Source organism: Calonectris borealis, chromosome 21 (assembly GCF_964195595.1).
Source record: "Calonectris borealis chromosome 21, bCalBor7.hap1.2, whole genome shotgun sequence".
NCBI lineage: Eukaryota > Metazoa > Chordata > Aves > Procellariiformes > Procellariidae > Calonectris > Calonectris borealis.
In genome coordinates this window covers 2432047-2458537 of record NC_134332.1, presented here as the reverse complement: position 1 = coordinate 2458537, position 26491 = coordinate 2432047, and the positions used below count along the sequence as shown (strand labels likewise).

Sequence of the window (26491 nt, the reverse complement as noted above, 5' to 3'; positions counted from 1 at the left end):
ATGATGAATTATGCAAAATGATTTGAAAAAGACTCCGCATATGTTTTCTGCTCCATGTATGTATTCCCTGGGATGATACTTAAGCTTTAATGCTTAACAGGAGGGCATTTTCTCTGTGTGCCGGCAGCTGTGACTGGATAAAAGGCTCTAGGCATTAACATGGCCAGTCATTGATTAATATGGGTGGTCATCTCCAAATTGATTATTGTAAAATCAGGATGGTATAAAAAGGCCCAAAGGAAAAATCAACATATGCTGCTGTGTTGAAAATTATTAATGCTAACTGTATATCACCCATAACTGAGTTCAGCTTACAATACTTTCAGCTAAAAATCAATTCCAAGGCCTTTAATGAATCAAGTAGTCTTTAATGGCGTGAATAAGACTATAAAGTAAATTATTTCAGGATGGATTCTCTGGAATGGCAAAGAGTAGAAATGCATCTTTACCCTTGCTAGGTGTAGCATAAGAAGAAATGCTAGTCACAGTATTTTTTCATACAGAGGCCATGTGTACTGAACACCCTTAAAATTAATTCACTTACAGAAAACAGGTGCTGCAGGAAAGGTTTTGCTGCAAACTCACCAGAAAAAAAAAAAAAAAAAATGGATCTGCTAGAAAAGTCATCTTGGTCTACAACACAGAGCAATATTGCAAAAGTCCCTGTTTGTTTTCTTCCAGGTTCTCATGGCAGGCTTGCCAAGATGTGACCACAGCGAATGGCCAGAGGCTGTTGGGTTTTTTCCATCTCCTCGGCGAGAGATGGTTACCAAAGATTCCCCTGGACTATTTAAAAAAAACAAAGAGCAGAAACCCCACGCGGTTGGATGCCATCTGCTCCCCCTCTTCAGCCGTTTATTCCGTTCCCCCTGGGCAGATGGTGTCCATCCCCTCCCAGCCTTCTCGAGGGACAGGGGACCCCGCTCCCGCTTCTGTGCGGGGGATGGGAAATGGAGGTGCTGCAAGCTGGGGCGACCTGAGAGGAGGCTTCGGGGGTGATCCCGAGCCTTGCGGGGGCGGCCGGGACCTCCAGCCCCGCCGAAGGAGCTGCCTCCTGCCTGGGCTCGGCCGGGGAGCGGGGCCGGGCAGGTGGTTGTTGTCCCCGGCGGGAAGATGGAGGCGGCTGGCGGGGAGCGGTGAACGCCGCGGGTTGCGCCGTGAGTGCCGGCGGGGCGGGGAAGGGGCCGCGGTTCCCGTCCCGGTGCGGCCCCGCCGCGGGGAGCGGGGCGGGCTGCGGGCTCCGCGGGCAGGGGAGGCGGGGAGCGGGTTTTGGGAGGTGGGGTTTGGAAACCTCCTCCACAGGCTGCTGCTTGCGATGACCCCGGGGAGGAGGAGGAGGAGGAGGAAAGGGGGGATCGGCTCAGTGAATGAATGGGCGGCAGCGGCGGCGGCTCCCCTGCTCAATGGCTGCTGGGCTGATAGGCGCCAGCCCCGCAGCCGGTGCCTCCCTCGCCCTCCCGTGTTTTGTCTCAGGCTCGCCCCACTCGGGGCTCCCCAGACATGTTCAACCAGCAGCAGTTCCAGCAGCAGCTGCTGCAGCTCCAGCACCTCCTCCAGCAGCAGCAGCAGCACCACCACCCCCCGGCGCAGCAGGGAGGCCGGTAAGCGCCGCTACGCGAGGCCGGGGATCTCAGGCCTGTCCCGGGGGACCGCTCTCCTCCGCCTCCCTCCCCTCCGTCCCTCCTCGCCCCGCGAAAGCCGCGGCGGGGCTGGCTGCGGGCCTGTCCTCCCCCGGCGGGGAAGGCGACAAAGGGAGGCGGGGGCCGGAGGGCGGGGGCGTGGGGGGCGCAGGCCTCGATCGGGGCAGAGCCGGGGGGCTGGAGGCCTCGAGGGGCGGCTGGGGCGGAGAGGGGTGTGGGGGGGCGATGCCTGAGGGGGGGCGGCGGCCTGTGTGGGGCGGCACAGCCCGCTGTGGGGAGGGAGGCCGGGGGCGGCGGGGGCCGCCGTAGCCTTGAACTCTTCCTCCGGCGCTCTGGAGATGCGTCTCCGCTCGCTGGGTCGCTCCCGCCGCGGAGTCCCCGAGGGCGCGTAGGGGGGCCCCGGGCAGAGCGTGTGGGAGGGGATGCTCCGGGGCCGAGCCTCTCCCTCACAGCCGGCGAGGGCCCGGGCGGGCGCCGGGCTGAGGCAGCGAGGAGGGGGCTCGGGGGAAAACGCCTTCTCCCGCAGCAATGCTCGTACGCGCCGAACTGAGCCGCCCTAAATAGAGACACACACTTTATTTTATTATTGAACTTCACTTCTTTATTTATTTTCTTTCTCTGGCTGGGTCTCCTGGCCTGGGTGAGATTATTGCACTTACTTCTGCAGTGGCACTAGCGCTGAGGATGTGACTGAGCACTGTGGGGCTGGGGGGGATGGAGAAAATCATGTTTTGTATGTTAAAAGACAAATTACATCTGCCAGAAATAAAAAGGCAAATAGCCGGGGTTTTCCTACAAAATGCGAGAGAGAAAATAACTTAGATAGGAGCAGTTGTCCCTGATGAACTGAGATTTGTAGAACTAACACAAATTCTCTGAAATGATGCATTTATTTGCAGTTACTGTTCTCTGTAAAGCCTCTGGAAATTCAAAGCAATGGGATGTGAATTTAAGAAGAAAGTTAATTCCTTATTTAATAAATGATAATAATTACTTTATCCTTATAAGGCATATGTCTCTGAGGTAAATGTGGGAATCTTTCTGTTCTGCTGGAAATACAAATCTCTCTAAATCTTTTTTACCATTTTCATATGTCTTGTACTATAAACAAAGCTGCCCTTAAAATGCCAGTATGGGCCTGACTCTGAGATTGTATGGATGCATCTTACACCTTTAAAAGTATTATTTTTCTGGTATAAATATCTCTGCTCTGAGACTGGAACAATCTAGAGCAGCAAATGTGAAGATGAGCTGCTGTAAATGCTGTTAAGAGTGTTGGTTTTTTTTGTCAGCGTGGGTATTTTGATCCATGTTTGTACCTCTTTACAGCCGTAACAGATATAGCTGTGTCTGCAGTTGCGCTTAGAGGTGGGTCTGACCTTGCAATCGCCTGAAGAAGTGCCTGCCAGTTTCTTCAGACTTTCTCTCATGTCTGCTCCACCCTCCTTAGGACTGGAGAGTCCTTCTCCGCTCGCTTCTTCCTCCTCATGTTTTAAATATGAGGGCTGTGCTTTATTTTTCCATCTGGTTCTTGCAGTTAGGGGGCACCATTTACAGTTACGGCCTGTCTGGCTCCGTGTGGGAGGCATCGATTTTGGAAAAATGTGCTTTAAGCTACTGAGAAAACTCCCTGTTTTTTAGAACTTCTTTTTTGTTGTTGTGTTAAATGTAGCTGCTTATCTAGATCGCTCGTTTTTACTGATGAGTGCTGCATAATTCTGTAGAACTGCAGTCAGCTCCTGGGCTTTTTTTATGCTGCTTGACAGGCTTTATGTGGGCTTGGTGCTAAGGAGTTCTCTCTGACCTCAAATTCCTTGATAGACAATCTGTCAGCTTTGGAAATTCCAGGAGAGTGGAAGAAAGAGGATACAGTGCTGGTGTATGGTATCTTTTCATGCATGTATATCAGCATTTCAGCTGTTCTTTGCTCCTCCATTTTATACTTGTTAGGTGCCTGGATTTGAAGGGTACAGTTTTTATTGGGTTCTTATGATTAATGCCTTCTTTTCCAGGGGTTTGCCACCACCGCAACAGCAACAGATGCTGAGCTTACGGGCAACAAATCAACCATCGCTGCTCAATGCCAATCCTATGCTTCAGCGGGCCTTACTCATGCAGCAGATGCAAGGTACTGTCGTTATGGGAGACGCTTACTTATTGGAGTTATTTAATCATCCTTCATGGACTGAAACTGTAGTATGGCTATTTCTTGCTGAACCACTGCAGTCCTTGTATTTGGCAGTTCCATTTGTCGTCTTTTTTTTTTTTTTTCTCTCTTCAAATTTGTCCATAGTCCACATCACAGAGGTTCTTCAGTTGTTGAAAATCCCATGTGCCCAACTGTTCACAACCAGGAATAGCCCTAGAAGGTATCAGGTTAGATACTAAATGTGTGCCTTCCCTCTTGGACTTGGTGAAGAGAATATTCTTCCATCAATATATTTAGATAAAATACTTAGATTTTTATTATTTGTTTGTCTTTCTTGGTTGGAAGGTTAAAACAATTTATTTCGTTGTCTGTTATATATACACTAACCTTGTTTGTAGTAGACGCTTGTCTTTGTCCAAATTTAGTGCAGCACAAGCAAATTAAGTATATTGTGGTGGAAAATGGTTTGTGTTTCAACTGTCGTGTGAAATTTCGATTCCCTGAAATGACTGTAATTTGTGTGGTGGATAATATCACTGTTCTTCCACCACTGTGTTTCCACAAGTAGATTTTTTTGCCAGATGTGGTGATGCACTTGTTTTGACTGGGATAGAGTTAATTTTTTCCATAGTAGCTTGTATGGGACTGTGTTTTGTGCTGAAAACAGTGCTGATAATACAGGGATGTTTTCATTACTGCTGAGCCTTGCTTACGCAGAGTCAAGGCCTTTTCTGCTCCTCACCCCACCCCACCAGCGAGCAGGCTGGGGGTGCACAAGGAGTTGGGAGGGGACACAGTCAGGATAGTTGACCCCAACTGACCAAAGGCATATTCCATGCCATATGACATCATGTTCAAAACAAACTTATGAAGCTGCCTTAATAATAGCATTGCTAACATAAAGATACTAGGAATAAAGCTATGTTTTTATTTTTGCTCATGTCTTAACCTGACAGCTCTTTTCAAGACAGTACCTGGGATAGTTTTAAAGTGCCTAGTTTAGATTAATGCCTGCAATTTTTATCTTGCCTGTGAATCATGCCCAGATGTGAAGACAATAGATTTATTCTGCATGTCGTTAACTCTCCTTTTGTTCTCTCTCGTCCATTTAACGAGAGGGCTCTCTAGTGACTCCAGTGGCTCTTTACAGATCTCTGTCAGGTTGTAGGGAAACTGGCAGTGAAAAAGGACAAGCCATACTCTGAAGATGGGTGTATATATTTGTGTCAGGATAAAAGTCTGACTCCACTCTAGTCAGCCATATTCCTTTCAGATATATTTGATGTTAGCATGGGCTGACCTTTTCCCTAAAGCAAAATCTCTTACTGAGAAGTTGTATTTAAATAATATGCCAAGGACCTGAGGCAAATTAGGGCAGGATAAGGTATGTTAATGAACACTCTACACGCACTTCGACTTAGCGTTGTTCCTCTTCTTTTCACCTCCTACATGCTGAGTTGAGTTGTGACTTCTTTTTCAATAATCTACATCAGCTAGCCACAGGTAACATACAGTATGGTTGCAATGTTCACTGTGGTCCTTCTCGGGGATCTGAATTTTTTTGGTCATTCGGGTTTGGGTTACGCGTAAGAATATCTGATGCTGTAGTATTTCTGTACCTGGGAAACATCAGCATAAATAATTCATTGACTGTATGTGGCTTCAGCAGTGGGAATAGGAAAAAAGAAATACTTCAAGTTGAAATAGATGTGCGGTTCTGTAAAGGTACTAAAACAAGAGCAGAAGATGATTTCTTGCTTTATAGATTTTTTTAATACAGCTATATTTTTTTACAGTAAGAGATTATTTATGGTAAATAATAAGAGATTAGATTAGTTTTGAAGACAGACATGGAGGAGTACTTCCTATTGTGTTGCAGGCTTTAAAAAGTGTAGCTTGTTTTTTCAGATTTTGGGTGCCTGTCTCCAAACTTCTCTGCCCTGTTTTGACAGCTTCTAAAAAGCCAGAGTATGCACTAATTCAAGTGAAAAATAAAAAACTGGTTCCCAGAATGGTGGACAGCTTCTGAGGGTGTAGCTGAGGCATCTGGGCACTTCCATTCCCTCACCCCTGAAATGTGGATGACAAGGACTTCCTTCGTAAGAAATTGTTGAGATTTAGTTAATAGTCTGCGGATGCTGAAAAGAACTGTTCAGAAAGCAGAGCATTATAATTGGAAATGGCAGAGTCTCAAGTGTCGGAGTTTACGTTGACATGTTGAGGTTGCATGATAACCAGGTGGCAGAGAAGACTGTGGAATCTCTTGTTTGAAAAGTCCAGTGTTGTTTTAAATGAAATGCTGTTGCTGGCCTGTATTGAACAGCATCCATATTATGGTGTGAGCTGCCAGCTGCACAAATGTGGGATGAATTTTCCTTTTTTACAGAGAATTTCTGTAAAACGAGACCTTGTTTGTTGCAAACACAAGCGCTAGTGTGCCCAGATCAAATAATTGCTCTAATGATCTTAGCCTGCAGTGACAATCGTAATTAAATAGCCTGATACATAGTAATAGTTGCTATTACATCAAATTGTTCTGTGGGGGCTGAAGAAGGTAGAGCATGGAACACTCGTACAGTGCCCAGTAAAGTACAGGGTCTTGCGTGGAGGAGCCCTTCCCCTCTCCCTGCTGCTTTACAGGTGGAAGTTTTTCTCTCTCCTTTGCATGCTGCAGGGTGGTGATATGCTGTGTGTTTGCATTTATAGGAAATTTGCGTGGATTTAACATGACAGCGCCAGCACTGCAGCAGTTTTTCCCTCAGGCTACAAGACATTCCCTCCTGGGGCCACCACCTGTTGGGGTCTCATTAAAGCCGACTCGGCTGGGCTTCCCCAGCCTTCCCTTCCAGCGGCAGAACCGGACCTTTCGCAAGGTGGGCTTGTAGTTTCCAGCTGTTCGGGAGCTTTGTGCTTGGTTTGCACTTGCAGCAGTTGACTGTATTGTAGGTGGAGAACAAAAGAGAAAGGAGAGCGCCTTACAATGAAAACTACGTTTTGCACCACGCTGCTGACACAGAAATGCAGAAATAACTCCATCCCTAAGGTTCTTGTGGTCCATATTTACATTTATGATGCAAAGACTTCTTCTCACTTCTTGCCCAAGAGAGAGAATTCCTCATAGCAGAACTGTTTAAACCTAAGATATAAAAGGATTGTTTAGAAGTACCAGCTTCAAAGTAATTGCAATAGAAGAAATCCTGGCTGAGTGCTTTGCTCTTCACAGAGGCCAGAGTTCTGCCCCATTAGCCTTCCAAAGCCATTTAATGTTCCCAAATGATTTGCTTCTACCATGGACACGTCACTCTGCCTCTTTGGGCTGTTTTCCCTTTTTTTAAGATCAGGAACATATTTGTTCTTGTGGATTTTGTAAAATCTACAGGTTTTTTTGTAAAAACTTTCTCACTTTCCACCATTGAGACCTCTTTTGTATCCTGAAATGGTTCTTGGAATAATTGACTCGTACTTCTCTCCTTTTAGGTTAGCTTTTTCATATTTGGTCCCATTCTGTCAAAAAGATGTGCTGGATAAGGTAGACTTCCACTCTTGAACTGTCCTTTTGCCAGAGTTGAAAGGAAGGGGGATTATTTGGGACTGTTCTTTTTTCCTGCCTATGCACCTCTTGCCAGAGTCCATCTAAAGTGATCCTACCTTCTGCAAGCAGCAGGGTCTCCTCCAGCTGCTACTTAAAGCACTGGATAAATGTCATGGGCTGCCTGTGGAAGTAAAATCCATTGCTCTGTTTAACCATGTAAACTTGCCTGAAGCAAGACAGTCCATTGTAAACCATCTATTCCTTTCCATTACCGTGTGCTGGAATTCCTGTTCCTGCCCCACAGTAAAAGTCTGGTGCTTTGGGCAGTGTGTTGGGTTTGAGAAAGGACCGAGAGCTGGCAGTGACTCTCTACTCATTGCAGGACTTCCAGAGGGTCCCTGACAGGAAACGGGAACTAGATCCTGGTTCTTCATCTCAGACACAAGGTGATGAGAAAATGGAAATCCCAGAGGGAGTGCAAGCAGGGTCAGAGCAGAACAACTCCTTGCCATCCACAGGTAAGAAACAAATGCTTCTAGACATGATAAACTTCTCTTTGCTATTCCTGCAGCAAAGACTGGAGGTGGCTTTAGCCTTAATCAGCTACATTTCTCTCTAATACTTAAACTCTAAATTTCTCTCTAAATACTTAAACTGCCTGTGACAGCCCTCTGCTATGTGCTTCATATATCCTTTTTTCCTGGATATTTTAGGTTTTTATAAGCTAGCTCCACATCTCTTGTATGGAAGCTACTCAGAACTTACTTTGATAGTGAGCCCCTTTTAAGATGGGAGAAAAAATAAAACTGGTTTGAAATTAAAGCTTCCACATTGCCTTACCCGTGCTGAACTCAACATCTCATGGAGTCAAATACATGAAGCAGAACCACTTGCAATCAACACGCTAAGGAAAAGGCGAGTTGAAAGAGTACTTGTACTCTAGTTGTCAGAACAGAAACTGCTGGCACTGAATCTCTTACAGTGCCAGACACAATACAGATGTGGGAATGTTACTTCTGACTGAAGAGTGCCTAATCTAAAAATGCAGGCATATGATGAGGTTGTGACCAGTGTATATGCAGTGGGGAAAATTACCTGTTTAAATGGTTGCTATCAGGTAGGTGTGCCACCTTGGCTTATATTAATGTTCCTATGATCTGGGCTCTTGTCACCTAGGTATAGGACTGAGACCCACTTAGTAGACATAAACATAGATTTCTTTCTGGACGACACCTCATACAGTGACATCTGCAATAAAACTTAAATCTCCTAGGTCATTATCTAACCTTGTCACTACAATTCTCAAATTCAGAATAAGCAAGTGTATAGCATTATTTGCTCTAACAGAGTTTTATTGGCATTGGCCATTCAGTTAGGGAACATGCTCAAGGTGGCATGGTCTGCTTTGCTAAGGAGATCTCCTTCTGTGTTCCTGCAGAGCCACGAACTCCAACAGAATCTGTGTTGAACACGGAGCCTGCAGCAAAAAGACTGAAGAGGTATTTATTGAATGGGGTATTGAAATAGTTACTGGGGTTAGGATTATTGTCTAATTTTGTTTTCTAATAATTAGGGCTGAACTGTGCAGCTCTGATGTCTAGCATGTAGGAGGTATTTCAGATGCTCGTGGACAATTCAGAAAATCTCATGATGCTTGGTGAGATCCAGGGTGTTGTAGGGTCTCCGCTATGGGTGATCCAACTACAGGAATGAAAAGAGATGCAGCTCATGTAAACGTGCAACAAAGTGGAGTTTGCTCATGTGTTCTCCTGCCAGGATTCTTGTAAGAAGCAGAGAGGTTCTTTTCTATTCTGATTTCTATTCTGATTCTCTAATTTTCTTCCCTAACTGCCAAAAAGGGAAATGAGCCGCCATGTATCAGCGGAGAGGAAAAGCCTTGGAATATGTTAGGTTACAGTAGGTGTAGGAGAGGGTAGTTTGAGGAATGAGAAAGGGAAGGGAATCGCTACTCCCTAGTATCCAAGCCTGTAACCATGAGTGTTGAGTTCTGTATCCCTCCTGCAAAGATTGTCTTGCTGGTACTCTTGTCTGTTGGGTAAAAATAGACAAAGGCAATCCTATTATCCGCAAGGGATGCGCAGCGTGCAGGCATGCTGGCCATGGGAGGCCCATCCTGGCCCTCCCTGCCTCCCTGGGTACAGGAGAACAGACAAGGCTGCATTGCCATCTAGTGGGAAGGCACGTCACGGAGCTCCTGGTGCCATCTGTACGGTGCTGTACCTCTCCCAGAACTGTTGCTGTTAGCTGGTGCAGAGGGAGAAGAGGAGGGAGTGAATACAGATTTCTGGAGGCATGGATCTGAGAATTCTTCAACATATGTTAATGACTATGAGTCAGGACTCCTGGGTCCTCTTATGTTCCCTGTTAACAATTCACCGCATGGTTTCGGACAAGTTTCTTCACCTCTCTGTTTCCCATCTGTAGATTAGAGATTAATGGCTAGCTTTAGGGAGAATATTCCAGGATTACTTTGATGTTCAGATATTACCTTGATGATGTAAAACATTAAAGAGTGATAAATATTATGTGAGCAGGGACCGTCGTGAATTATGGACTCTGATTAGCAAGAAAGTGAATAAATTCAATTAAAGCTAAGTCAAATGCATTTGAGCGTATGCTTTGTTAATCTGTTTGCCAAAGCTAATTTAATTTTAATTACATTAATATTTAGTCGGGTATTAATCTAAGTCCTGTTACATACACTGAAGAAAGAATCAAATCTGAGGAATGACAGATCTCACTGCAGCAAGCCTGCTATTAGGAAAATCCTTTCCTAAGCAGTAGTTGGTGACTGCCCGATTTGATGCATATATTATGGCTGGTGTTTATTTAGAATAGATCATTGCTTAGCTTTTTTTTGAAGTGTTTCTGTTTACTTCCAATGAATTTCAGATGATGGATCTCTGAAAAAAATGGTTTACTGTTCTCATATTGCCTTTCGCAGATGAGAAGGGCATTCCCCCCATCCATGTCATAAACTTTTGTTTCATGCTTCATTGTTCCATTTCCCTTTGGTTAGGAATACCAGCCTCCTTCTTCATTTCAGGTTTTTCCCACTTCTGCCTTTTCTCCTATGTACCATCTATATGCCTGGAACAACATCCTCATTCCAGTGCAGAAAGCACTCATCATCTTCAAATCCTCCTTGAACACCCACTTCTTCTAGCATGGCCTGACAAGTATCCATATAATACCATTTCCTCCTTAGATCATGCTCGTGATGGCTTTTGCTCCCTTAGTTTGCTCCTTAGATTTGCAGTTTAGACTGCGAACCCTTGCCCTGGAGTGCTGTCACCATCTGTGTGTGGTATAGTGTTGAGCCTGCTGGCAGCACTTGACAAATAATGTTAATGCCAACCACTCTTGTTTTCTTCGTGTTTGCACTGCCCAAACCCTGCTGCATATTTATAGCCATGTAACCCAGTTACATTATCACTTATCAATCTGATAAATTATGCGGTGCGTGTGTTTGGATCACTGGATGCAGTACCTGCACAGTCTGTGTTCTTGCTTGTGCAGAATGTGCTGCTCCCTGTTGGCAGAAGGACACCAGGGTGGGATATCGAGCTGGCCTGAGAGAGAAGACATTCAAGCCATGGTGAAAAGTGTTAGCTCTGGTGGAAAAATGGGGGATGGAGAAAGACATTGTAAAGTACCCTTTGTGCCCTCTGGAAGTCAACGGTTCATTCTCAGCGGTCCCCTCGGGATGTTTTTTCTCCTTAGCAGATCACCAGTACCAAATAAAACAAAGCAAAGTCCTTTTGATTTGTGTCTTGTACAGCTCCACTTCCCCCACAAGCATAACTGTAAGGACTCCGAACGAAACACGACCGATATGAATAGAGCAGGCAGTTATGATGAAACCCCTGTAAGACACCATTGAGAACCCGTTCAGTTCTGACTGGTCTTTGTTTGTTCCCTCATGCACAGAGCAGCCTGGAGTACTGTCTGGGTATTGCAGTTTCCCTGCAAGTCACCGATCAAGACAGGAACGAGCTCTCGGAGCTCTTATTAAGAATATTTCCTGTATGAACTTATTTCCCTGCAGGCCTTTTGCAGGAGAGGGCAGTGATCCAAAAAATCAGTTGTAACCTTCTTGTCCAGATTATTTGGCTGCTGTTTCTGAATCTGTTCTAGAATGCCCACTCTTCATTGTTTTTATTTATTTCTGCTGAATCCTTGCCTGAAATACCACTTCCAGTAGCTTATTGATTTGAGGGGTTAGTGGAGAGTGTGGTAGCTTAGACCCCAGCCTGTGCCTTGGTGTGTCTTCTGAATCTCTTCATCTGTAACATGGCAAATAAGGTTATTTTCTTGATATCCTTGAAGTGTGACCGAGGAGTCTGCACTAGAGGATGCCACAGACAGCAAGGAAGCAGGAAAATCAAGCACCTGTGTCCAAGCTGATGGTGAGTTGCTGGGCACTGTGATTTGCACTTTTAGGGCACTCCTTGCTAGAACTGCACCTGTAGATCAGCATCTGTAGAACCCGTGGGTCTTGTCAGAAATGTCCTTCCTCCAGTCATACAAGATGGGGAAAGGAGGAGAGAATCTAGAAACCAAAGCCAAACATAGTCCCCTAAAACCTGTTGCCTATCAAATGCAAATGATGGGAAGTTTCCCTCTTTAATAAAGGATTTCTTTGGAGAAGGGTTTGTGAACTGGGCTTATGGCCAACAGCACTGTGAGGAAAGCTCCCTGACTTAATTCACCTGCTGCTTTGTTTTTTCTGTCATTGCTATTTTGATTTAAGGCAGCTGAAAGGACTCTCTCTTCCTAGGTACAGACAATGCAAAGGAGTACACAGCTGAAGATCTCTCTAAAGAGAGGAAATTCTCTGAGGAACCAAAGGCTCCTGAGGTGAGTAGACACCATCCATGCAGGGGTGGTGCAGAATGTACAACCTCCCCCTCCATCCCAGAGAAGCCCGTTGCCACTGGGAACCAGATGGCACCCACGTCTGGAGCTCTGTCTCCTCCTGTAAGCTGTTGTCCCTGGCAATAAGGCATAATATGATTGCAATTAGTGCGCAGTCTGCTCTGACTTGCTGCTTTTGTACCTCCTCTAGCCTGTACCTTACCTACTGCTGGCTGTTTGTGGATACTGGGGTTCGTTAAGATTTCAGTATTCATCTGGAAAGATGGAAAGTTGAATTGAAAGAGCCACTGAAAAATATATGTATTGAGGGCCATAGCTAAATTCATCCTTTATATGTTGCTGAAGAGCAGATGTAAAAAAATTCAGGTGATGGTAGTAAAGGTGCGGCTGCTGTGGCACTTGCCGTCACAGCAGGTATGAGCAGATAGTGGGAGTCTGTGCTTTTGAAAGGCAGCTTGGAAAAATGAGACACAGGTGAAGCCAGCAACCCGATAGTCTTTTGCATGAAATACCTTGCCCACATCCTAGATGTTAAACCGAGATCTTATGCTGTGTAAATCTGTAAGCAGACAAAGATTTAACCCATGGTATGAGTCAGACTTGATAGTCTTCCATAATTGGAGACATTTGTTGATGTGATCGAATGTGTCATCCTGCCCTTGCTTGAGTTCCTTACCCCATCAGGTGTGGTGCTGAGTTGCTTTTAGTTCTGCAGTGGAGAAATGTGAGCTGATCGTGTCCCTTACCAACGCATTGTTTGTTGTTCCAGTCTCCAGAGACTGGATCGTACAGTGTCTACAGAGGCTGTAGAAACCACCATCTGTACTAATAGCCCCGGTACTATGACACAGGGATCGCTGATTTAGCAGCGCTGGGAGAAGGAGTGTGTATGAGAGTCTTTCTGATCAGCCTCCTGTGGATTCAAGGTTAAATGCATTTTCTTAAGGGGTAGAGAGCTTAGGTCGCATACAAAAAGCAGGTGTAATTTTTAGTGTCTTCTAATTGAGAGATTGGACTTAATCTTGACTCCTTCTTTTGGCAGGTGTTGAGCTCTGGAGGTTCACTGAAAGTGACTATCCAGCAGAGCAGTGAGAGCAGAGCTATCAGTACCACAGCTCTGAAACCAGGGCACTGGACCTGCGAGGTGGGCACAGCTGATCCCAGCCCTGAATCGGTCCTTAAATTCTACTGTTATATCTGCAAGACCGACTGCTGCAGTCAGCAGGTAAAAATCCACAGGTCTGACTGGGACATGGGTGGTCAAGAGAAGTGAATTAGATGGCCAGCTGCCATGGGAAGGTGCAGCAGGAGACTTGTTAGCAAGGGCTCATGCTTTGGGAACAAGGAACATAAAAAATCGTGACAAGCATGCAGATAAAATAAACCTCTCCTGAGGAGTTGGAAAGCAACCTGCTAGAGAGTGAATGTGGATTCACAGGCAGCCATGCTCTTAAGCTTTTATACCATTTCATTGTTAAAACAGCAGTCAAGAGAATGGAAAGCATAGCTCATACCTATTATTTTCTGTATTTCGAATATATTTAAATGGATTTTTCTCCTAACCTCTCTCTCAGAATTTCCAAACCCACATGGCTGGAATTCAGCACCAGCAGCGACTTGGAGAGATTCAGCACATGAGCAATGTTTGTTTTGTTTCACTACTGCCCATGGTGAAGGAGCAGAAGGTGCTGGCAGAGAAAGATGGGTAAGTGTTGGTCTGCGCTGGAAAACACAATCTGAATGTGGACCTACGTGGGTTCTAAAATTCCTCGCTGCACCGGGGTGCCCCTGTGTTCTAGGTAAGGTACAAAATCCCTCTGGTTTCAGGGGCCTTAATCTCCTTCAGGCAACTTTCTTCCTGCTGAAGGATACCAGTGTTGACTTTGACCTGCTGTGTAGTTTTTAATACAGTAGATCAGGTCAGAGACTTGTTTTAACTGGTGCCTTTCTGTCAGCGTGAGCTAAAGCGACCTTTATAAATGGCTGGGAAGGGGAGAAGATAAATCCGAGCCTATAAAGATAGGAATGCTGGGGAAAACAATGCTGAGAACAGATTGAAAACTGCAGTGTTCCCTGGAGAATGTAAAAAGGTGTGACTTACAGATATATCCGTTGTCACTTCAGAGAGACCCAGCAGCGATGGTGTAACACGTGTCAGATACACTTCACAGGGGATCTAATCAAACATCGCAGGACCCAAGAACACAAGGTAACAACCATAGCATGGGCTTCACCTTTGCACTGACTTTTCGTGAGGATTGAGTGGAAGTGTCTAGCATCTCCTGCTCCCCAAGCAGCAAAGGAAAAGTGGTTGGAGTGGAGAGGTGCACAGAAAGTTCTGCCAGTAACATTCTCACTGTCTAAGGGCACTGCCGTGCTACCTCCTGCCTCTGAACGCTGGCATTGTTGGAGCTTCCAGTTGCCATGCTGTGTCGGTATGGCCTGAAGCACCTCTAGTTTATAATTCTTGGCTTTTCTCAGTAAATACGGCTTAATTGTACTCACCTAATCAATTGAATGGAGGAATTGGTGGGCAGCATGTAAATTTTCACGCTAAAATTTAGGCAGGCCATTATATTTATTGGTTTCTAGGGGAGAAGTGCCAAAACACCTTTTATAAACCACATTTGTTTTGCTCTGCATCTTTTCCATCTTTTTGGCAGATAAGAGCTAGGGAGTCCTTTCTGCTGAAAAGACTACTCTGTTTTTGTGGTCTCCCCGTTTTAGATGCAGGGCTGTGGCTTTGTTTCACTCAAGATTTATCTGCATTTCTCCGAAGTGGTGCCTCTTGTGACTTACTGGATCATCCCTCTTTCCTTAGTTGGCCAAACGCTCGCTTCGTCCTTTCTGCACTGTCTGCAGCCGCCACTTCAAGACGCCTCGCAAGTTTGTGGAGCATATGAAGTCCCCTGAGCACAAACAGAAAGCCAAAGAGGTAATACTGCGCAGGACTGGAGGCAGCTACACTGTAGAGCAGGTTAACTGTCTGCTTCCCTGACTATCACAGGGATGAAAGGAAGACGTGCAGTTCTTCCAACCCTGTTTTAATTTTCATCTTTGGCTGGACTTCGATTGTTAGAGCCTAAAGAAATTGAGTGAAAAAGGGACAAGGAGTTAGATGTGTCTAGAAGCACGATAGCTTTGTGCCTCTTGCAGTCCCTTCTACTTATCAAATGCAGTCTGTTCAGAGTCTGGGGTCTTCCTTGGTTAAATGGAGAGTTAAATCTGATCTTTCTTTTCTGTACCTGACAGGTGAGGCTAGGAGAGAAGGAGTTGGGCAGCCCAGAAGATTCGGAGGAGTTGATCACAGTGGATGCTGTTGGCTGTTTTGAAGATGATGAGGAGGAGGAGGAGGAGGAAGAGGGGGGAGCTGGTGAGGAGGAAGACCTTGATGTAGTGCTGATGGAGAATGAGGATTCTGCTGCCAAGCAGGTATGCCATGCAAAAGGAGAAGGAATGATCTACCCGAGAATCTGCTGTGGGCTCCTGTGACTTAGTTGGTTGAGCTCAGGGTTTCAAGAGTCCAGTCAATCTTGCACTCTACAGCAGGAGATTCTTCCAGAGCACAGGACAATGCAAGAGAGAATCGGGCACTACGTGTGGGATGCAGGAGGGTGTTTCTGCTGTGCTGGACAGCTCCTACTGGTGCTTTCAAACATTACCTTGTTGTTGAGGAGCATAAGCAGTGTTTTTTCAAGGGAAAGAATTTCTGACAGACATTGACGTAGTCTCTTTGAATAGCCCAGCAGCAGCTTGGTCTCATAGCAAGCATATGTGTGGAGGTTTATCTTGATAAATATCATTCTCCCAGAAGAGAACAGTTACCAAGAAGGAGGTACATGGCTAAGCTACTTCAGGCTTGGAGTGCAAGGGGCATTTTTAACCCTTGTAATGAAGTGGCCTCCTGACATTGGGTTTTGTATCTGGCCCTAACTAGATGCTGTGCAAGTCTTTCTGGTGTGTGAATCCTCTGTTTTGCTCCCAAGCTTACCAGAAAAATCTAAGAGCCCAGGAAGGTAATTGGCATAGATACAGTAGGCACTAATGTTCTTTTGGTTTCCAGACTGGGCTGAAGGAAGTGTCTTTGGAGGATTACGAAGGAAGCGAGAAGTATTGTCCAGACACGGCCTATGGTAAGCAAGCAGAGTTAAGCAAAGGCCCACAGAGCCTTCTCCGGCCACATGCTTTATCTGTAAGAGAGGGTGGTTTCTACCTACTGCTGTAATGACTTCTTGAGCCATAGTGCTCCAGCATCTGCATCGGACTGGTGTAGGTCACGGCTGCCTGGAGAAAGGGCCAAACGTTGCTTTATTACTGTGTGATAAAACATAAGGATGTGATTGATGTTTGTCAGCTGCCTTTTGCTTTGAAGAAGAAGGGACGAGAGCCAGATACCTTACTAAGGTAGGAAATGGAATGAGTAGGGCAGGAGTACTGAAGAAAGTAGGTAGCAAATGAGGGATGCTCTGGAAAGATGGAGCCTGAAACCATATTGATGAGAATGCTTTCCAACAGAAATGCAGCTTGTATAGAGATACAAGCTCTCTTGTATCGAGCTCTCTGCCAGAGCCCAAACTGTGCATGTTTCCTCCGCTTCAGAACCCCCACGCTTTACCTAGCGGTTATTCAGACATGTTGCTGGACTGGTGGGCAGTGTTGCCTCCAGATGGCTGTCTCTGGTCCCCACCCTGTAAGCGATTCTGACTTCAAACCTCTAATGGCCACTCGTGTTGTGAGGAGGGCAGCTCTGCAGAGGCTGTTTTGTGCCCAAGGAGAGCTCTGTTTACCCCAATCTTCCATATCGCTGTAACCTTCCACTATCGTGTGGCAGATGGAATAATGATTCATGCTGTGAATGTTCTCTGCGTGTTCCTCTTGCGCGCCTGCTGTCTTCTGCTTGGTTTGATCCCATTACATTAGATCACATGTTCTCTGTAGTTTTCCATTGTATTCTTTTTTCCTTTCTTTTCCCCTTAATGCTCTGTGTAGTTTCTTTGCTCTGGCAGCCAGATTTCTCTCTGAATATCAACCACACAGCCATTCCATGGTAAGATGAGATATTCAGCAAGTCATCTTGCAAATCCCTGATTAACAGAAGCAAAGCTTTTCTTTTTCTCCCGCCCCTTCCCTTTTAACATGCTTTCATTATTTGAGTTCCATTCAATGTGATCTGTGATTTCCCTTCCCCTCCCGTTTCACAGGCCTGGATTTTCTGGTCCCCGTCGCAGGTTACCTCTGCAGGCTGTGTCACAAATTCTACCATAGCGACTCTGCTGCCCGGCTCGCACACTGCAAGTCCCTGATGCATTTTGAGAACTTTCAGGTTAGACCCTTTGGCAATTGCATGGCCTGGCATTTGTTACCCCCGTGTGTGTCTCTTCAGCGAATCCACCACGTTAGCTGTCTTGTCTTCAGTTCATTTCCATCATCTTGGTGTCCATTGTGCCATAGCTTTCTCCTGGTGTGCTCTGTGTTTGTCTCCCATCACCCCTGTAGATCTAAAACCAGTCCAGTCCTGCTTCCCAGCTACTGCTGCTGTCATCTTGGTGCCCATTTCTGGCTGGAAGTCTTCCTCAGAGTGTCTCCTCTGTTTGCTGAACCTGTGGAGTCTGTCATTCAGTCTAGGCCTCTTCTCTGTTAGACAGATTACAGATGGGTCAAGATGGGGAAAAAGCAAGAGACGGATGCTGTTCCTTTTAAAGAAAGCTGTTGCATATGCATCTTTTCATGCAATACTGCAGGAACAGCTCTTTTAGCCAAAATTGCGGGTGTGATTTGTCCAGGAAGGGGCCTGGTAAAATCAGGTATTCACCTTTACATAGGTGACTCTTTATGTGATGGAAGCTACAAGCTGGGGAGAGTCCATTTGGTCCCCAGGGTCAGCCTGCAACAGGAAGTCTGTCTGTCTGTCTGTCTGCTACCCTTTCCTAGAAACTCCTTAGCACAAAGCTCTGCCAACTGATGCTGTTCCTTTGCTTTACTGGCTCCACCTAAAGAAGCCGTATTGCCCTTTGCTGCTTTCGTATCTAGAAGCTTTTCCTACTGGGCTGGCCTGGAATCTGCCTCCATCGTTCTGTCCTTGTTGACTTGCCAGGGGGTGAGGGGCCTGGATTAGTAGCTTGTGGTGGGTACGCAGGGCTTGCACTGTCTCTGCCCGCTCCCGTGACCACTGCCGGGGCCCTGCCTGTGCAGGAGAACGGTATTCCCTGACCCTGGCAAGGAGGGAGGCTCCCACATTGACTTTGTCCTCTGCCTGCACCCACAACCTGCTCCAGCAAAAGCCGTTGTGCTTCCCGGCCACAGATGTATCCAGCTTTTGTTAGTGTTTAAACAAAAAAAAAAAATCTTAGTGTTTTTCTGCTAGTCTTCAGACAGGTTAACTATTCCCAGTCAGCTGTCACTGCCTCCAGAAAAGGGTGGGGTGCTGCAGAAGCCAGCACTTAGAGCAGTGGACTTGGAATGGCAAGTAGCAGGAGAAGACCACAGCTGTTCCTCCATGGTTGCTCATCCTCTCCCACTCCTGCAGCTAGTCATTTCAGGAATGAAGGAATCGGCCTTGCAGTTTTTCTGGCTTATTTCATATCAGCTTAGAGTGAAACTGCAGCAGCAGTGTGTATGCCTCCCATTTGGCCCATTTAGAGTTGAAATCGGACGCTCTTCAAATGGATGCCAGAGTGACCTGGAGGAATTATTTATGACAAGAGTCCAACCTTAAATATCTGCAGGCAGATAACTATTATTCTTGGCCGCTTAGGTGCCTTGGGGTTGTCACAGTCTGAGTTAAATAATTGCCAGTTTCTGGGGTACTCTCACCAGAGTAGCTCAGGAGAGCATTTCAAAGCAGAGAATCGTCTGTTGGTGAGGCAGTTCACAGCATCACTCTGAAAACAAATTGGCATGCACCTCGTTTAGTTTGGGTACAACATTACGACTCGACTGATCTAGTTCCAGCGTGTTATGATATTGCGCATATCCCATTATTTGAGGACAGGGAAAGAGCAAGCCTGCAATGAAAAACTGAATTACAAGGTGGAGCTGCCTGTTCGATGTGCTGTAATTCCACATTGCAGGTTACAGTAGCACTGCTTAAGGCAGTGGTGAAAGCCAGTGCGCTCGAAATAGTTTCCTTAAATTGTCAGGTCTGATGCTAGTGCCAGTTCAAGGGACCCTTTAGCAGAAAGCTGCAAGTGAGCTGATTGTGGAGGGAACTGTTGTGGAAAAGAGGAAGCTTTGTTTTATTCCTTTAGTTCATGCTCTGGCTGGGTCTTGAAGACCAGATTCCTACTGCATGTTAGATGCAGCACAAAGTTGCTGTTTTTCTGAAATCCAGTCTTGAAAATGGCTAGTAGCCATTTTAATCTCTTTACAGACCTCTACTGGTTCATCATGATAGCTAATGTAAATGAGTCATTTTATTGATGATATGCTTATCTTTATTCTGTAGAGAACCTCAGTACCTTGTAACAAGAAGATATTCTTGATATCTTAGTGTTCCTGTCAACAGTTTCACTGGCTGCACAGATTGTATCAGCAGAGTGAAAAATTTTAAGCTTTCAACTTAAGTCTTGCTTTAGCTGATAAACATTAAATCACATCTCTGTAGCTGAGGGCAGTGCATAGCCTCATGTATCCAGGGTACATGTCCAGAGTTATGTCCTAGCAGTAGCTGAAGCAAGAGCTGTCACTTGCACTGTTACATCTACAAAATCCTGAGTCTGACTGAGATTAACAGTTGCCAAAACATGATTTTTGTCTCAGGAGCCACAGGTCTGCCATGCACTTGCTCAGCATTAAGTAATGCCAGAGGGACTTCAATTTTTAATATTCCCCTTTTCCTCACAGGAGCTGACCTTGAAAGCCTCAGCAGCCAGGCCAGGAGAGCTGCCGAGACAAGTTGTGCCCCTGCAGATTCTAGCTGCCACTCACCACTGTTTTTGTACAGGTTTTCCTGGACCAGCTGCTACTTGCTGCAGTGACAGTAGCTGAGCTGGGCTTGTCTCTCACGTTGGTTTGTTTGTATTTGCAGAGATACAAGGCAGCGAGGCATCGTGCCACAGCTGCCTACCCCGAGGCTCCTTTGCATTCCCAGGGCTCCAGCTCCCAATTGCTGGATGATCTGAAACAGCCTCCTGCTACAACAGCAGACACCAGCAGGAAGATGAATGATGATCGTGGGATAGACAAGGAGGGTACGGAGCTGTCAGCCCTGCAAGAACAAGCTTCGAGGTCTCCGGAGGGTAAGGGTGAGCTGGCCACCTCTGTAGCAGAGGGCAAAAGCCTAGCCAGCGTGACTGACGATGTATGTGGAATCATGGTTGTAGAAGAAGAGAATCTACAGGAAGAGAGCAAGTCCGCTACCCCTAGTGCCGACTTTCCGCTCCCTGAAGAGAACCGCACCGTGGGGGAGTTGCTGGGACACGCTGTGTCTAAGGAGGAGGAAGCCAATGCAGCCAGGCAAAGGGAAGGCACAGACGACTGCCAGGATCCAGGGAATGGAGGGGGTTTAGGACAGAATGAGGCAGCAAACACAGGCCAGGAGGCAGCGGCAGAGCCTTCCTCCCTAGCCAAAGGTGAGACAGCCAGTCTTACCTCTGCTGGGTGCAGACGCTCTAGTAGGCGCAAACCCAGATAGAGTGGCCTTAAAGGAAGAGCCCTTTACATATGATATTTGCTGGAAATGTTTATTTTCTGAGTCTTTTAATAGAGCAAAAACCTTCAACTTTACTGCTGTTTTTATTTTAAGAATAAAATAAGCCTGGCTTTAGCGTGTCTAATACAGGATGGTGTTGGTTATTACTTGTACAGTTGGGATACAGCAATTATGTGGAAAGACTGAGGCTTGGATCGTTGAACTTGAAAGAAGACGAATAATGTGATTTCCATAGGGGACAAAGTTCATGAAGTAGATAGATGCAGACTTACTTTTCACTAACAATTCTTTGTAGTTCCTCTCTTGTTTCCTTTCCAGGCAGAGGAAAAGCTTCTCTCTTGGGAGACTGTGTATCCAATTCTGCCTCTCAGAAGTTTGCTTTCAAAGGTGCACACTCTTGGACAAGCACTGTGTCCTTAGCTAGGCAAGAATGTCCATCCTGGTCCTTTGTTAATACGACAAGGGTTAATACAGTCTGTTCTCATAGTGGAGACTCTCAGGAACAAATTTTGTTTCAAACTGATTTTAATAAAACAGATTTCTTATAAATAACTCCTTTAACTTTCAAAAAAACTCCTTTAACTCTACAGAAGTAGAACAGTAAGACTCACTTCACAGTGCTAGCCCCAGGCCATCCTGACAGGATCACAAAGTTTCAGACCAGACTGCTCATGCGTGCTCTTGTCAAAATGTACAGGGAGGACTCTGCTCACAGCCCACGGCAGGCAGGCCCCTGTCTCTTTGCTCTGTGTATCTAATGCTGCGGTGGGGGCGAACCAGGCTGCTCTGCCTCTCTCTAAAGCCCGAGTCCTTAATGGCAGCTTAAGGAGTTAGCTTTCAATTACAACAGTCAAAACCATCACCCTGGTGGCTTGTCTTGGAAGGGGACAGAAGAGTCCAGGGGACCATCTGCCAGTATTTCTTACATGGCAGTTAATGTCAATACTGGGGAAGCTGTAGTTTCAAGGCAGGAGCTGGCCTAGGGCCCCTCTCTCAAAGTCTGTCACCAGAGTTACCCTTAGGGGCAAGCCTGGAGTCAGGACAGCCCCTGCCTACTGTGCCTTTTGAAGGAAGAGGCTAGAGCCGTAACATTCCTTGCTCGGATTTAACAGTGCAAAAGAGCAGAGATCGTTTTTCCTCTTTGTGAAGAGGGCCTACCTGCAAACAGCCTGGATGGCATCAGGTTTCCTACAACCAGCTTTACCCAAATGTCGGTGCCAGGCTCATGTTGGGGAGCAAAAAGAACCAACTCTCCTACATCCACCTGTGTGCTTCTGCACCTATCGCACAGCTAAAGAAAAACAGAACATGTAGGTGAATGGCAGGACACAACCACAGGAAGGAACAAGTGACAGGCACGAGGTACCTCTTCTATTCAAGTTTTACGTTAAATCGGTGACCAGTAAATGTCCCCTTAGCAATACCAACTGGGAGTTTGTGGCCAGCACGCTAGACAGGAGGCTGTGATCCCTGCACATCAGCTTCCATGTTCTGCTGCTCGCTCTGCTGCTGGAACTCCAGGCGGGTCTGGCGGCTGGACTCCAGCAGTTCTTTCAAGCAGGCGTGTAGATAATCATTCTTCTCCTCCAGGTGATCCAAGCAGGAGTTGATCTGGTCCAGCATGGAGTTTATTGCTGCAAATTCTAAAAGGAAGGGAAATGAGAGACTGAACAATATAAGTATATTGTCACTGCAGTCAGTGAAGGCAGCGAGAGCTCTTGCAAAATACGCCCACAGCATTTTGGCTGTGCCTTATCTGCCTCTGGTGCATGAAGTAAAATGCAACTGAATCCTGCGTGTGTTGTGTTCACCGATCAAATGAGACCAATGGGAAGCTGGAGGACTGGTAATAAGATCTAAGGCAAGGTACCTGTGGGCAGTCCAAACCCGTTCTGCGCATATCTGACAGCCTTTGATCTCATACATGAATAGCTGACCGCAGGCTGAGTGCTCTCATACAGCGATCCGCGTTGCAACAGTACCGAATAAACCCCAAGGACAAGTTAGCCTTTTTAGCCGCCTTGGGGGTCATCTTTTCTGATGAGGGTGCAGGCATTTTGGCAGCATGCCGAGGCGTTTACTATAGTCTGTGAATTATTTGTGTAAGGCTCCCAGGCTGGGATGTGCTTCACAAGGGCCTGGCTGGGGTCAGACTGCCAAAACAGCACAGCCATTGCTGTGGCAGGAGCAGGGATGAGCCCAAAGGTGCTGTAGGGGCACGATTATTTCCAAAGGGAGGTAAGTGTGAGGCACCAAGTTCAACCACGGGATTTTCATGCACCGTTAAGGCTTTGGGTACTTCAGATTAAAACAACTCATGCGGGATGATCCTGACAGTTGCCTAGGTACAGCTGCTTATTCACAGCATTTGTTTCAAGTGCAGAAGTGTGAGCCTCAATACAATGGCATTTCACAGTGATGTGTATCAGCACTGTCAATCAAATGACGATAGCTCTGCTACTGTGATGAAACACTTGCTTTTGGACTGCTCCAAGCAGTAGTCACACCATCTTCAAGAATAACAAAAAACCAAACTGAAAAACCAGGAAAGATAAACCTCTGATGACAAGTTACTCAGGAACCCCCGGGGGTTACAGGAGACCCCCGGCAGAGCCAGTCCCACGTTCCCTCTGAGGCCGCATGGGCTGAGCGAGTGCAGGGGGGCCGGCATCGAGCTGTGACCTGCAGGCTGACAGTTGCGAGGATCGTGGGCTGCAGGACAGGGAAAGATGCTTGTGTGGGTGGGACAAGCCCACACCTCACCGGCTGGGGCTGGCTCCTCTCCACCCGGCTCCTCTGAGCAGCTGGGGGAGTGTCGGAGCCAAGCGTGACACGCGGTGCCTGGCTGAAGCGCTGCTCTGCGCTAATGAAGATTATAGAGAAATTGAGGAGGATGAGGACGTGCTCTGGGCACCCTTGGCCTATGGATGAGGGTCGAGTTGTGCTGAAATCCCCCAGCCTCACAAGGCCAACTCTGCCCCTCTCGGCTGCCCCCTCGGCACTTTTGTAGGCAGGGTGCCCAGAGCCCCCCACGCACCAGTCCCAAGTGCTGCCATACCAGCAGCTTTAAAAGTGACTGTTTAAATATTGCAGTCATTTGCATTCTTAATAGCTAAGGAGAAGTTTTGTTATAAAAAAATATGTCCTCCTTTTCTTATACTACTTTGCAGCCATTCACAGCAGTGTTGCAGCCTTTAATTCTCTGGGGAATTGCATATGTTGCATTTAAGCTTATTTATAAAAGTTTGGCCTCGCAGGTATATGCAGAGGTGGCATTATGAGCAAGAGCACTGTTGATGTCCTTGCATGTAAAAATGAATCCCACAGACACATTCTTTCCAAAAAGGAGGCAGTTAGCTGTATTTTGCAAACCCTGTTTCAAGGTACGTGACCCCTGAATGTCCATGAGTTAGAGCTTACTTCAACCTAATATTTGCTGCACCACATTCCAATTAAACAGTGAGCAGATCCCAAGCAGATACGGTAACTACTTCTGACAAGTAACATTATTCAACAACTTGGCAAGAAGTCTGTAATCACAGCAGGAGCCTAATTGTTCTCAGTGCCTAGAGGTCAAGCAAAGGCTATATAAGTTTTGGGAAATGAAAAAAAAAAATTAACAATTTTGAAATAAGCTGTAAAAACATTTTATTTTATTGTCTTCTGTTAGTTGCAGCCTTGGTGTATTTTTGTGGAAACTTAACCACATCCCCTAATGAAAATGTTGACCAGGAGCATGGCAATTGTGTTGTTTACTCCTCTGCATTCTTACAAGAACAGTTGCCAAAAATGAGGTTTCCTATTTGAGATCAAGAGAAGTGATCCACAGCTTCAGCTCCACGAGACCAGGAAATAGCTACAGACCTTTATGACCAACTACTGCACACAAAACCCCAGCTAATTACAACTTAATGCAGAGGCTCGATGTAGATTTAGTGACTTCCTCTGTCACATCCAATGTGTCTCTTAGGTCTTCAAAAAGTTTGAAACACAAATCACTGTGATGATGCAAAGCAGTGAACACTTTTGGGGTGTTTCAGGGCACCTGTCGCTGCAGGTGGATCACAGCCACAACTACGAGATTGACCTGCACGCGTCCCATCTGGAAACAGAACGGTGTTTTGGGAAACAGCATAACCCAGCTCTTCACCGTTTTCAAGAGTAGTGAAATGCTTACTCTTTGAAAGATTTACAATTCTAAGAGTGACCTGTATATACGCATTACAGCTCTGCCGTTGTCTCACTTGCTCCATCAGCTTTTTCTAACTGGACAGGGCAGTATCAGCAATTCATACCTAGGCATTGTAGAAATGCCCAAAAGTGGAATTTGCCAAGCTAATTCATTAAATTCACTTTTTCCACCCACGACTACTTCTCCAGATCTGCCCACGCGATCCGTCCTGCGGTTTCAAAATCTGAACGTCCTCTTTCTCCTTGGTCATCCGCACCCCGTACACCAGCAAAAGCACAGAATAATCTTTTCCACAAGAAAAAGAGAAAAACCCGATACCCCAAGGCAGCGCGCACGGGCTCAGTGCGGGAACCATCCCAGCCCCGCTCGGTTTCCAAACGCCCGCTCCGCAGCCCCCCACCTCCCGCCTCACCCTCGGCGTCGGGCACCGCTCCCAGCAGAAGCAGCAAAACATCTGGGAACACGCGGCCCTCGCCACCCGCGCCCGCAGACCCGCGGGGCCGGGCCAGCCCGCCCAGCCGCACCGGAGCCGCCGGCTCGGGGGAGGCAGCCAGGCGGGCGGCGCCGCCCCGGGCCGCCCCCACGCACCTTCCTCCCCGAAGCTGTCCCCGTCCCCGTCCCCGTCGTCGTCGTTGCCGCCGGCGCCGCCCACCGGCACGTGCGGCTCCCCGTTCGGCCCCGACATCCCGCCGCCCCGCGCGACGCCGCAACGGCGCGTCGGAACCGCCCGCACTGCGCGTTGGGTGCGGCCGCAGGGCCGCTAGCCAATGGGAAAGCTCGGCGCCGCGCGCGTCACGCAGGCCGGCCGGCCGGCGCTGGGGTAAAGCCTGTGGTTAGCGCGCAGGGTGCGGGGCGGGCGGCGCGCGGGCGGGAGCGGCGAGCAGTGCTCGCCGGCAGCGGGGCGGCCCCTGAGGGCAGCGCGCAGCGGGGGCAGGTCCAGCCCGCCGCTTCCTGGGTGTTTGGCTCAAGCGCGTTCCCGAAGCGAAGCTGTCTCCTTGCCCCGCCATGTCCTCAGACCCCCCAGGCCTCCCACCCCCAGGGCTGTCCCAGCCACAGCACACGCCGGCACAAGCGAGTGCACCTGGGCACGAAGCGAAGCCGTCGTCAGGGGCCGCCATCGGCACCCGGCGCTTCTTTCCCAAGACAACTTATGATCTACATGAATAGGCCTCCACCTCCTCCCGTGAGGAGCCCCCGGGCTGTTCTGCAGGCGCTGAGGCAAACATGAGCTCCAAAATGCAGTGTCACCAGCCCTGCTTCGTCCCCTGGGCGGCTTGAACCACCCTCAGGTCACCTTCAAACCTCCTCTTCCCTGAAGGAACGAGCGCAATTCACTTTGCCCTTCCTTGTCTTTGGCCCAGCATCGGTCGTACCTCACGCGCCCCGAGGAAATCTAATTGCTGCGTGGTTTTTTCATCCCCGGGAGAGA

The 26491-nt window shown here is 47.3% G+C and overlaps 2 protein-coding genes across 4 annotated transcripts; one reads left to right on the top strand and one right to left on the bottom strand.

Annotated features, from left to right (window-relative positions):
• Window positions 1–934: 934 nt before the first annotated feature.
• CIZ1 (CDKN1A interacting zinc finger protein 1) lies at window positions 935–20984 on the top strand. 3 transcript variants are annotated; one of them, XM_075170351.1, is made up of 16 exons: window positions 935–1157; window positions 1474–1601; window positions 3653–3768; window positions 6496–6662; window positions 7704–7839; window positions 8760–8820; window positions 11672–11751; window positions 12123–12202; window positions 13263–13445; window positions 13795–13925; window positions 14345–14429; window positions 15042–15155; window positions 15473–15652; window positions 16284–16353; window positions 17422–17543; window positions 20310–20984. In XM_075170351.1, exons 2-16 carry the CDS (start codon window positions 1501–1503, stop codon window positions 20850–20852), a joined length of 2169 nt encoding a protein of 722 aa, XP_075026452.1. In that variant the 5' UTR covers window positions 935–1157; window positions 1474–1500; the 3' UTR covers window positions 20853–20984. The 3 variants fall into 3 exon arrangements, with proteins under 3 accessions (XP_075026452.1, XP_075026451.1, XP_075026453.1); XM_075170350.1 differs by having other exon boundaries at window positions 939–1157; window positions 20247–20984; XM_075170352.1 differs by having other exon boundaries at window positions 1102–1157; window positions 1423–1601; window positions 20247–20984.
• BBLN (bublin coiled coil protein) lies at window positions 20883–25790 on the bottom strand. Its single transcript, XM_075170353.1, has 2 exons — window positions 25651–25790; window positions 20883–22513 (listed from the first exon to the last, which is right to left on the bottom strand). Exons 1-2 carry the CDS (start codon window positions 25745–25747, stop codon window positions 22320–22322), a joined length of 291 nt encoding a protein of 96 aa, XP_075026454.1. The 5' UTR covers window positions 25748–25790; the 3' UTR covers window positions 20883–22319.
• Window positions 25791–26491: the final 701 nt, after the last annotated feature.

Bases quoted from the DNA above. Each gene is read 5' to 3' on its own strand.
- BBLN (XM_075170353.1), bottom strand. From the start codon at position 25,747: ATGTCGGGGCCGAACGGGGAGCCGCACGTGCCGGTGGGCGGCGCCGGC. The intron at 22,514-25,650 runs GTGCGTGGGGGC...CCTTCCTTTTAG, and splicing joins GGACAGCTTCGGGGAGGAAG to AATTTGCAGCAATAAACTCC.
- CIZ1 (XM_075170350.1), top strand. From the start codon at position 1,501: ATGTTCAACCAGCAGCAGTTCCAGCAGCAGCTGCTGCAGCTCCAGCAC. The intron at 12,203-13,262 runs GTGAGTAGACAC...TTCTTTTGGCAG, and splicing joins AGGAACCAAAGGCTCCTGAG to GTGTTGAGCTCTGGAGGTTC. The intron at 15,156-15,472 runs GTAATACTGCGC...TGTACCTGACAG, and splicing joins ACAAACAGAAAGCCAAAGAG to GTGAGGCTAGGAGAGAAGGA.